Source organism: Charadrius vociferus, unplaced genomic scaffold (genome assembly GCF_000708025.1).
Source record: "Charadrius vociferus isolate BGI_N301 unplaced genomic scaffold, ASM70802v2 scaffold37, whole genome shotgun sequence".
Taxonomy (NCBI): Eukaryota; Metazoa; Chordata; class Aves; order Charadriiformes; family Charadriidae; genus Charadrius; species Charadrius vociferus.
Window position 1 is genome coordinate 1,777,577 of NW_009649457.1, and position 11,892 is coordinate 1,789,468.

At 38.8% G+C, this 11,892-nt stretch overlaps 1 protein-coding gene across 1 annotated transcript in view; it reads left to right on the forward strand.

The window, feature by feature from the left end:
- Positions 1 to 11,892, forward strand: part of UBAP2 (ubiquitin associated protein 2) — a gene marked incomplete at its 3' end in the record, with an annotated part of 51,717 nt that overhangs the window by 16,175 nt on the left and 23,650 nt on the right. The window contains 3 exon segments of the mRNA XM_009889759.1: positions 3,400 to 3,454; positions 4,676 to 4,779; positions 11,139 to 11,191. Of these exon segments, the coding sequence (XP_009888061.1) occupies positions 3,400 to 3,454; positions 4,676 to 4,779; positions 11,139 to 11,191 (212 nt within the window).

Genomic DNA, 11,892 nt, shown 5'->3' on the forward strand with positions numbered 1-11,892 from the left:
TTGAACTCCCAGTGGGTTTTAGTGGAAACAGAAAATCCTGCCACCTGCCTGGGTGTAAGTGTTGACTTCTCTAGAATTCATTCCAGAAAAGAAAAATGTAAATTGAATAAGTGATGGCTAGAGTGAGCCTAGTCAGCTGAGGGAGATGTGCTGGAGAGCAGGAAGAAAAAACCCAATAATACACAGTTGAACAGTTACAATGTTAAAGGAAACAAAAACATGTTTTAAATAGTTCATTGTTTTAAATGATGTTGGATAAGGGGTAGTAGCAGGGATGTTGATGAGAATCAACTTTAAACATAGTTTCCCAATCCTGATTTCCTGGAACAGAAATGAGTAAGCAACACTGCCTTGGTAGTTTAGACTTGTTTTTACATCCAGGTGTAAAGGAATGTGAAGAAACGTTGTGAGGGTCTATATGAGGCAGGGCAGTTATTTTGTTCGTTGCCTGATGTCCATCGTTTGCTTTTGTGCTCCATGTGCTGATTGATTGTAAGAAAGTCTGTTCCTTTAGACTCACCAGAAGATTTAATGAGTTACTGCCTAGCCACTTGTTCTCTTTTTGTGGGTAGAGAAAACTGTTGATAGAAGAATTGCTGATTGTGAATTACCACAGGAATTTTTTTTTTTTAAAACATTAAGCATTGTGATCTAACGCACGTGTACACATCTTTTTAGAGCAGTGTTACAGCCATACTTTTTATGTTACAAGCATAAACTGGCATTACTACTGGGAGGACTTGGTCCTGTCGGTCTCCTGGTGCATTTGAGGATTGATCTACTTTTTAAACTAACCAAGCCAAAAAAGAAAAAAGGGGGAAGGCAGCACGGTAGCTGGGGAGAACAGGGGTTTTTTGGTGGCATATCCTGGTGTAAAGGTGATTAGTTTTCTGGCATTTAACAAGCAGGGAACTGGTTCGGAGAGCTGATCCAACAGTGAACTAATAATTTTGTTTTCTGATGATGGTTTTGTGCTTGCTCACTGGCATGTGCAAAACTGTCAGTGCAGAAAAGAGAGCAGAGCTTGTGATCACTGAGGAGGAAGACCTTGGCTGCAGTAGTTCTGATTTAAATGGGTTTAAGTTACTCTGGGATTGCATGCTCAGAATTTGGGTCCCTGCTCTGAATTGCAGTGTGAAGCCCCATTTTCTCAGTGACCTTTTAGTCACTGTTAAAAAGCATCAAAAGTTTGCAAATACCTGATGGGCATTCATAGTTGCTTCATGATCAACTTCTCTGTGTTAGAAGACTGTGCCTTCTAATTGTTTTAATTTTGGCAGCTGAGAGAAGTAACTTTCTTAGCATGAGAATTTAAGAATATATTAGTGATCTGGTTGTGTCAAAGAGAATATCAGCCCTTCCCACTGGCATCTTGCATTAATGACTGTGATGTATGAGATTCTGTGTCCGAGTTAGAGTGATGTTTCAGTGGTGAGTAGTCACTGTCCCATATTTTGAATTAGTTCTTCGTAAGTGTCCTTTCTAGCTTTGAATTTAGTGTTTTCTGTAACCCCACTGATTTTGTAGTTCCCTTTTGTCTTCCTTAAAATGCTTTTTGTTGCATTTGTTGATTAAACTAAATTTTATTTCAGTTTTGACAGAAAGCATAGACACAGCTTTATGAATGTAAGGGAATACACTTGAAATTCAAGTTCAGGATTAACTTTCAAAGTGTTCTGGTATAAAAAAACATCTTGCTGGCTAGTAGTCTAAGACTGTGCATCGATCTTCAGGAACAAGATTTCTTTCTGGCAATTTCTAAAATTGTTAGAGGTCCTTATTGTTGTTTTTAGCCAGTAGTTTATTGTGCCTGTGCTGGTACGGCATCTTAGATATGCCTTGCTTGCTAAATATCTTCTGTTTAATTTGTTAAGATTATTCTTTCAGGCTTTTGTGCTTGGGAGGCTGAGGAGACTACTCCCTCTTCTAAAATCTGTTTGTACTTTTCATGCTATCTATTCCAGCTAATCTCTTTGTACCTAATGTCTGCCTCAGTCAAAAATATTTCTGCTTGACTGTTTTTGTCATTTGCAGCTCCCAATCTTGTATTTGAGCTTGTCAAAAAACTGTTGTCTTCTATGTCGTTAGTAAATGGTGTTTAATGCTGTATTGATAGCTGTAGGAAGCAAATTTATTACATGGATGACCTCTACAGTGTCCCCAAGTAAACTTGTTAGCTGGTTCTGCTCATAAATTTATTTACTGTGCAGAAAGATAATCCAGAGTGCCCTGACTTCGGAGCACCTGAAAGCTGTGACCTCGTTGTGCCATGGATCAGTTTACCAGATTGGGGATTTTAGGCGGGTGAAGGAGAGAAGAGCAGTAGAATAGGTGGGTTGAGCAAGGAGGTTCAGAGACAAAAGTTACAATCAGTTGGGTACAGCGGTGTCTGGGGCAGCGTTGTTTATGGCAGAGTAAAGAGCACAATTTCACACATGGGCTCAGTGAAGAGGGACAGCAACTGCCGGGTTGCAGCTGTTGTTACCTCTTTCCTAACCTCTGTCTGTCCTCTCCAACCGATTGTGAAAAGAGAGCAAAGAGGGGAAAAAGTAGAGATAGCAATCAGGCCTGGCCTAGTGTCAGACCTCAGTTTTTCTGTGTTCTTGTCTCACCAAAATACTGTGTGTTGCTGGATGGAAAACCTTCCTCTGCAGGTTTTCATGGTTCCTCTGTAGCTAGCAGTTGTCATCTTGTATAGGATATTGGTAAACTCTTTCATCAAAATGTGGGTAAAGATATCCTGCTATTTTGATACTTCTAAGAAGTCCTTGAACACGTGGGTAGTCGACATTTTAGAGGTCCAGAAATATCTTTTAAAACTTGGATATTGAACTAGGGCAAGGGGAAGAATGACTGGTGAGGGGAGAGAAAGGAAAGTCATTAAAACAAGAACTTCCTAAACTGGTTTTATCATGTTCTGGAGCTACTTTTCTTATTCAGTTTAGGTGGTCCCTTGAAAATAAGGGGTGATTTTGATCTAAATTTGAACAGTCTGTCATAGGTAATTCTGATGTTTGGACAACCAGTGTATTGGAGACTTAGCATTATCACTTTTGTGCTCTCGTAAACTTGTAGTTGCTTCGTGACTTATAATTACCACATAGCTTTGTTCTCAGTCTGCAGCTTTTGACTTCCTCCTGTTCTTGTAATACGAAGTAATATTCTTAGTCTTCTGTTGAAGTGCAAGTCCTACTGAAACATGTAGTCTGAAATGAACAGTGGCTTACTTGTGTGGGTTAGGCAAACAAATTCTCCTGTGAGGAAATTTGTGAAGTAAATAAATGATACTTAACTTCAACAGTGGTAGTTTCCTTCTTCAACCCTAGTATTTTCTAATGTGACAGACTAGCGATTGGCGGCTCCTCTGCTGTTGCTGTTAAATGGTGTTTTCTCTCCTAGGGTTTGGACGTGGCAGAGGGAGAGGAGCAGGGAGGTTTTCAGCCCAAGGCATGGGGTAAGAAACATGCAGAGCACAGATTTTGGCAAGGATCAAACTCAGTGGCAATATTAATTGACAATATTAATATTGCTACTGTATGTATTAATATTGCTGTATGTTTGATAAACAAATATGGATGCAAAAAATCAAACATCTGTTAGATGTATAATGGAATATTTTTGTCTTAAACTGGTGTTTCTAACTAGACATACCTATACAAATCTAATATAAGTTCACCTAATGTTAATATCTCAGACTTGGAGAACTCGTTTATACCTATCAGAAACAGCCACATAGTGCCTGGGAGGCTGAGAGTTCTGTGTGGTGTGTATGGTCCTAGGTCAATTTTAAAATAGATTTGTTTCAGAGTAATGTAGAACATGCAAGTTCTATATAAAACGAGAAAGTCTAGCAATTGTAAACTTTCTCCTGGTTTTGAGGTTTCATGCTTTAGCTGTTTGGACATACATCGACCCTAAAACAGAATCAAAAGAAGCTACTCAGCAGCTCTAAAGCTTGTTCTCAGTTTTGTTGGAATAACTTGCTTCAGAGAAGTGTAGCCTCCACTACTTTCACTCAGTGTTTGCCTTCACTGATATTACATGAAATGGCATTAAAGTCATGGTGAACAGAAGGCTCATTCTACTTCTCTAATAATCATTCTGGTTCATAATTCTAGATGATAAGCTGAAAAAAGGTTTTTCTTCAATAATGCTCTTTCACCTTTTAGCAGCATCTGTGTGTTTTGGCGTTGATGTCAGGAGCGCATTCTGAAGTAATCTTATTGATGTTCTGACTCCTGTCCTGCGCAGGTCTGGTGCTCTGAAAAGATATGATACTGGTTTTCTCATCAGTCGGCCACCTGCTGAGAAACTATCAGCTGAGAGGGGCTGATAGTTGTGCATATAAACTAATGCTTTATAAGGCTGGGAGGAGTAGGTGTGATATCACCCGCTTTTCCAGGAAATGTTGTTTGATTCAGTTTCTCTACAGTAGTAATTTTTTTTTTCCAGTCTTCTCACTTTTTTCTCCTCTTGCTTCTTTTCTCTTCTCTCCCTTTTTTTTATCTGTGTCTGCTCATAGGGGAAAATTTTCTTTTGAAACCAAAACTATCAGGATAAATTATGTGGAAATCAAAATGTTAAATCTAATACAACTTCAGCTAAAAATGATGACACTTGTGTTCATTGAATGACCCATGTGTTCTCTTCCATTTCTTAACTTTTAAAACTCTAGGACATTTAACCCTGCAGACTATACGGAGTCTTCTGCCACTGATGGCTTTGGGACAAAATCAGAGATTTGGGAGACTGGTCAGAATGATGCAGATGATGGAACTGGTAAGATGCTTCAAGAAGTGGAAGGATTGGAATGAAGACCTGTAGCAAATTGCAGTTAAAACAGCTGTTTTGTTAGTGTTCAGTTAACTACTGAAAATGTGAGTACATCTCACGTGACACAGATACTCATTTTTATAGCTTAACTGCTACTAAAGTGCAGAGCACATATTGTAGCCTGAGTGACTCTCTGGTTAGAATGAAGGGAAGGCAATTTGCAATTTTTCTTATTTGTTTTAGTACTAACAATCCCTTGAGAGACAAAGGGATTTGAAGAGTTATTGGAAGAACCTTGTATATGAAGAACTGTTTAGATATGTTAAATACTGCTTACAAGCTCACCTAATGTACTTAAAGACTGTAAGTCCTACTAAAAGTGATCGGTCCATAGGCATTGGGCAATAGGTTGTGAATATCTAAGTAGAAGAAGAAAAAGAAAAGAAAAAATATTTTCAAATATGAATCCACTCAGTGGCACTGGGATGGCTTTGGAAGACCCACCGTGTACAATGCAGGAACGTAAGGATGTGAGTCTCTCAGATGGAGGAGAGTCCCACAATGTGCCAGCTTTGAAGAGAAGAATTATTAACTAAAGCACGAGTAGGAACTTGAATGGAAGCCAAAAGAGCAGTCTGTCTGTCTGAAGATAGAGGCAGCTGTGTGTCTGTATGAAGTTTCAAGTGTGAAGTGTGTGCTCCTGGCTAAAGGAAAGAGACAGACATAGTTTGGAAAGGAACCACTTAACAGTGGTCTCATGGGGATTCAGAAATGAAGAATGTGACCTGCTTGTCTGTGATTGGGAAAACAGGATACCTTGCTGCTTCCCGTGTTCTGTGACAGGAGATGAAGTCAAAGGAAACCCTGCATCATGATGGAGAAGTTAATGTACGTTATTGTCCACACTTGGGAACCATCGAGTGATAGATTATTTTTTTTTTTAACCCCAGAAAAGAGTAACTCTTCTCATCTACTCATTGCTGAAGCCTATTCAGATGAATTTTTTTCTCAAGCCCTGTGTCAAGTGTGAAAGCAAAAGACTGATTCTGGAGGCTAGGCTGTGCTCCATTGAACTCTGCTGTGAGCTGCTTGAGGTGCAGCTTTCTAAACTACATACAAGCCATTTTCCACTTAACCAGAGAAGACGATAACAGGCACAGAGTTCAGAAGGACTTACTAGATAGCTGTCTTGTCACTCTGAGTGCTTTCTAGTCCAGTGTGGGAGATTGGCACTGAGTATATTAATGGTTATTGAAAGGGAGCTCCTTTGCCAAATATAGCATCTTTCCAAGGAATTACTTTTGAAATGACTTGGTGCTATAGTGGAGACAGAAATGCATCTTTTACTTTCTCTCATGTTAGTTTTTCAAATAAATTTATCTGATAATGAATTAGAAGGATACCTAATGACTTGAAAATTTCTGTAGGAATAGTGATACTGTTGTTTGCTATATGGTAGTGGAGGGCAGGGTATGTTGTCACAGATACTGCAGAAGCATAAGGTTAACTAACTAAAGAAAAAGACAAGAAAGGCATGAGGAAACTGGACCATAGGTAGAAAATTCACTGCTTAGTTATTAATGAATGCAACTGTAAGGCTGAGACTTACAAACGACTTTGACTTCTGCTCCACTTCCCAAGTGAGTGTGATCGTTTTGTGACCCTCCGTGCTCTCTGGGTAGCCTTCATGTGCCTTTCCTATGGCAACCTCTGTTCCTTCTTGTAGGCATCCCCTCAGTCTTCAGTAATGGAATAATTCTGCCTAGGAATAAGAGTAGCTTGGTGTGGCTAAACAGATCCCTGTAAGAGTATAAATGTGTCTACGTGATGGGTTTGCTGTTGAGCAAACAGGTTGGTGGAAATACAAAGTACACTAGTTGATGTGTGGAACTTCTTTTTGGATGCCAAGTGTGTTTTTGCTGTTAGGCTGTGCACATGTCACTGAGAACAGCACTGAACTTTAGTAACAAAACTTAAGGCATATATGTGAAAGTTGGGGAGCCTGGTAAGGAGAAGAAGGTGAGAGAAAGCATTTGGGAATTTTCCCTGGTCTTGTCAGATTAGTGGTTCTTAGGGGTATGAATGAGTGTCAGTGTGGGGGGTTGCTGCAAAATCACTTGGTTGGTGAAAATTTAAAGGAAGCTAGCTGAGTGTGAATGGTCTTTTTGGGTGCTAAGTACCTTTTTGCTGCTAATCTTAATTTACTTTCAGAGCAAATGGAAAAGGCACCATAACTGACAAAACAAAAATGTCTCTATCTATATGACTATAGGAACAAACCATAGGAAAGTAAAAAATAGTTCCTGATCCAAAAATAAGAGATATCTTTAAAAAGAGTAGGCTTTAAAATGGAATTGTTTAGTTTTGTCCAAGTGGGAAGCACTTTCAGCCTTGTGATGGAAGGCATCTTGATGGTTATTAGAGGAGGCTGCAGCTGGGTTAGTAGTTTTAAAGCAGAAGAGAGTGGCCTGGGAAGAAGGATGGAGGCAGCGGTAGGGGGAAGGAGAGCCAGACAAGGTGTGGGGCTGGAAGCAGTTGAGCTGTTGATTTGGCTCATTAATCACAAATACTGTTTATCAATTGGTGCTTTTTTCGCGTAGTGTACAGTGCTGTTATGTTAGTCACAAAACAGCAGTCCCAGTAATAAACAGGTTATCGTTGTGGAGTTACTAGAGATGTGAATAAGGGTGATGTGTATGTATGGAAATCCATAAAGCCTGCAAGTAGGCTAGTGAAGGATGTTAGATAAGAGTATTCACAGAGGAAGAGCAGGATGGAAATCCCTCTCTTTATTCCTCATTACCCTGTCCCGTTTCTTCTTTCATCTAAGAAGAAAGAAAACAAAATTAGCTCATACTAGCTACTTGGAAAATTAGTGTCTTTCATCTGCAGTTACATTAAAAAAGAGATAACTGGGCAACTTCCTAATGAAACAAAACCAGTTTTGCTTATCAAAATGTTTTCTGAAGACATCATGCAAATATAAACTCTCTGTGGAGTTCTTAGTATTTACTATTTCCACTTTAAGCCGGTGCTGGGAAAGGATCAACATCAACATTTTCAATTAAAGAGAAGTACATTATTTGTTTCCAAAATGTAGTTACCCCCATATGTGCTCTGAAAGTGCTCTAGAACCTCCTGTCCTGAATTGTTGCAGGTGCCAGAGGAATCACAGTAGTCTGAATGAAAGGTGTTTCCAGGTGCACCATCATGTAATCTTATAGAAAAGCTAGCTGGTTCGGTGGAGGTAAAATTTAGTGTTGTTGGTTGAAATAAAAAGAGAGTAAAGGGCAAATCCTTAACAGTTCATAACATTTAAGTGTAATTGTATTCCAAATAATTCAGCATCGGTTTTCCTGCATCCTATTTTTTATAGAAGTAATGTACAACTGAAAGAAAAAGAGGAGGGACAGGTGGGAGGAAACAAAATGACCAATCTTCATCCAAAAGGGAGTAAACTTGAACAGCGTGATTGGTATTTTCTTACAGGCATGCTGAGTGTTCAGTCTCTTACCTTTTTTGTAACATACAAGGCAGTGGGAGATCCTGAATGACAAATCACAGCAGTTCTTATAAATAAATTATGTTGGAGGTGGTCACTTTTCACAGTGGGTTATGAAAATGATATTGTCTTCTGGTAATTTACTGATACCTATACTTTGATAGTTTCATAAATTTCACAGCAAAACTTCATTATCTTGGTTATGAGAAGCCTTAAATGACTCTGAAACTGAAGAACAAGAGAGAGAAAATGAGTTATAGTGTAACTGTCAAGGGGGAGGAAGAGAATTGTGTGGCTTGGAAGTTACAAGGTAGTTGGGGTTTTTTTGTTTGTTTTTTTTTTTGTTAAGAACTACTGTAAAAGTCAGAAGGAACATTTTAAGGACTCCTTCAGGTTGTTCTAGCATGTGAACGTAATCCAGAAGGAAAGAATTGGTACATAAGTTTGGGATAGACTATAGATAGATTATCTGGGGTCTAATATCTACGTCTGATTATTCAAAAAAGGGGGAAAAAATATAAAATAGTGTGACAGGAAGTGAGGAATTGGAAGAAAATAGCTGAAGACTTACCAGAATCATAGGGTATACTCTCTATTTGCTTTATAACTTTCTAAAACTGAATTTGTTACAAAGGGAAACAGGAGAGAGTCACAGAGACATCTAGGTTGAAGTTGCTATGATGAAGAGCCTTGAAAACATGAAGCATAAGTTCAGTGGGAAACAGAAATCTTAAATTACAGTCCTTTGCAAGGATTGGGGGTAAAGGTTTGGAAAGAGGATATATGGAGTTGCAATAATTGCAAGGTGGATTCTGGACTAAAAGAAAATGGATACACTGGTGTCAAGATTGGACTTGGAAGCCCCTCAAATAGGAGGAAGGCGTTAGCAAAGTGGCTTTAATGCAGAGAAGAGCAGTGAAATAACTGAGGCTGGAAGGATTGAGTTGGGAAAGGAGAGTGTTAATAAGTGGCAATGATAAACTTAGCAGCTTGGGTAAACTAATAAAAGGGTGAAGAGTTTTGCTCTGTATTTAAAAAGAGTAAACGCCCAGAACCATGCTCATAAGAAGGAGCAAGAGATAAATGTTTAAACTGAACGTCAGGAAAATGTCCCAAGTATTAGTCCAAACAGGGTTGGTTTCCCAAAGGTGGTGGGGAATGCTCAAGAGTTGGGCTTGATTTTTCTGAGCTCTTTTTTTGTTGGTTTTAGTAGGCTCTGAGCTTTGTTAGAATTCTGACACCAACATGAGGTTTGTCATCTACAGAGGCAGGCCTTGCTCTGACTGATGGGAGATAAATATAAGCAGGGCAAATACCAGGATGTATTTCTTTAAAGAAGAAATATCAGAGGAAGGAGTCCTGTGCTGGTCAGGCGAAGGGAAAGAAAATCCGCTGTTTCTCTAAAAACTGCTTTTCCTGCTTTCCAAAATTTCTGTGGAAATGTATGGATTAGAAATTTGAGGCACTGTAGTAATTTTGCTGGGCTAGAATATGATTATTAGTTATTTTTCAAGTACCTTGATATTTTGCAGCACATAGAAATCTCCTGGTTAGGGGCTGTTTGGTAAAATGTGAGCATGAGATGTTTCAGGCAACTGTATATTGCTCCACAGAGCCAACACAGAGTGGATGTTACATTGCTCAGGACCTGCCAAATAATTTTGGATTCCAAGGTATAAACCCCCCTCTCTTCTCTTCACCATGTGTCTATCTTTGTGGTAGGCCTGTTTGCTGCACTGGAATTAGTGCCATTCGACCCTTCTCTGCCCAGAAGACACTGCTTTGCAAAGGTGTACAAAAGAATGCACTAACGTAGTGAAGGCGTTCGTACGAACTGGTTTTGATGCTGTCTTCAGGCGGCTTGTTTCTGGATGACTATATCTCAGAGGATTCCTGATATATGAAGTAAAAGGAGATGATTAAAGCAATAGTTCTTTTGCTTTTGTACTTGATCAAAGGTGATGGTAGCAGGAACTTTATTGCTGGTGTTTTCTTCGCTCATGGTTATGTAGTTTAAAGCTCCGTTTGTTGCTGGGATAACCTTCCCTATGCTTACACTGTTGGGCAAGGTCTTCAGTCCATTTAGTGCTCTTGCATGTCTGTGCCTACTGTTTCCTATGGAAGGGATCGGGTTTTTGCATCCATAGGGTCGTTTCCTGTAGTTTTCCCATTGCCACATTTTGCAGATTATGCGCCATGCTCCAGTGCTCACCAAATAAACTTTGCCACAAGTTATGGGAAGCAGTGTTTTGCAGCTACAGTGGAAGTTTATTGACTCTTCTGCTGCCATTATATGAATCGTATATGTTTTAAATAAAATTACTGTAGCAGGGGAAGGGATTTGGGTTGTTCTGCCCTGAGAAGAGAGTTAACAGGTTGGAAAGGAGCCTCCAGAGGCATATCTTGGGTCTTGAATTTGAGTATGTTGAAAGTAGGATTATGGATGTCAGAGTAGGTGTTGTGGTTTTGTTTTGTTCAGGTTCTGTGTGAATTTGTGCATGTAACTGAGAGATCCCATGGGAGGGCTGAGTAACCTCTCACTATCATTGGGGACATGGGAGGAAATTCTTCAAAAGCTTCGGATTAATCACTGGTTGCAGACATGCATTTATACAAATTATATCTGTTTACCATAGTGGCTAATAAATTCCCGAAATTAGAAATTAAAGGGGAAAAAAAATACCCTCAGAAAAGTTTAAATCTGTAGACCAATTTTCTAGAGCTTCCCATGTTTCCAACCGTCATCTCCACTTTGTGTTCCACTAATAATGAAAACAGGTTTGCTTATAAATCGGAAGGGTTGAAATATGACATTGTACATTTACCTTGTAACTGGTTTCTTTCCTTCCCCACATTACAATAGGAGCATGGAAAAACTCAATAGAAGAATGGACAGCGGAAGACTGGAATGAAGATGTAAGTGTACCCTGTTGGATAGACTGGCTTATTTACCCTTTTCAGAGTTTCTCTGCTGTCTTCCAAAACTAAATGTTCGAAGTAACACTTTGCTGTATGCATATGCAATGATATTTCTTTCTGTTTCTTGCTGCAATTCCTGTTTAAATATATATATATTTAGATAAGCTTATTTTTTAAAATAAAACTGAATAAAGAAATATTAATTTATTTTGCTGGATGGACAATACATAGATAATAAAATGTTAAGTTTTATCCCAAATTTGGTATTTGTGAATTATAGTTCTCCACTGGTCAATGCTGATGGGTGTTAACTGCATGCTATTGCGTAGAGATTTAAAGCCATATTATCACGACTTTTATGTAATGAAGTGCTGAATTTTATTACCAACTTTAGACTCCTCATTTGATACTTTTTGTTTAAAATCTGCGTAATTGTTCCACTTAGTCCACTTCATAATATTAAACAAAGGAGATAGTATGCTGAAGTTAGCACTTAAGTGCCTTATTCCTGTTGTTTCATTGTGACATGTTGTCTAATATACTACAACAGTTTTGGTTCTTGTTCTTTATCAGGCAAGGGATATCTTTGTGTCTGCAAAGTATTTGGCATTTGTGATCATCACCTGTGAAAATTGCATTTGTGATTTTAAAGTTTTAGGTATTGTGGTATTGTACTAGAGCTTAAGCAGTTCAGAAAA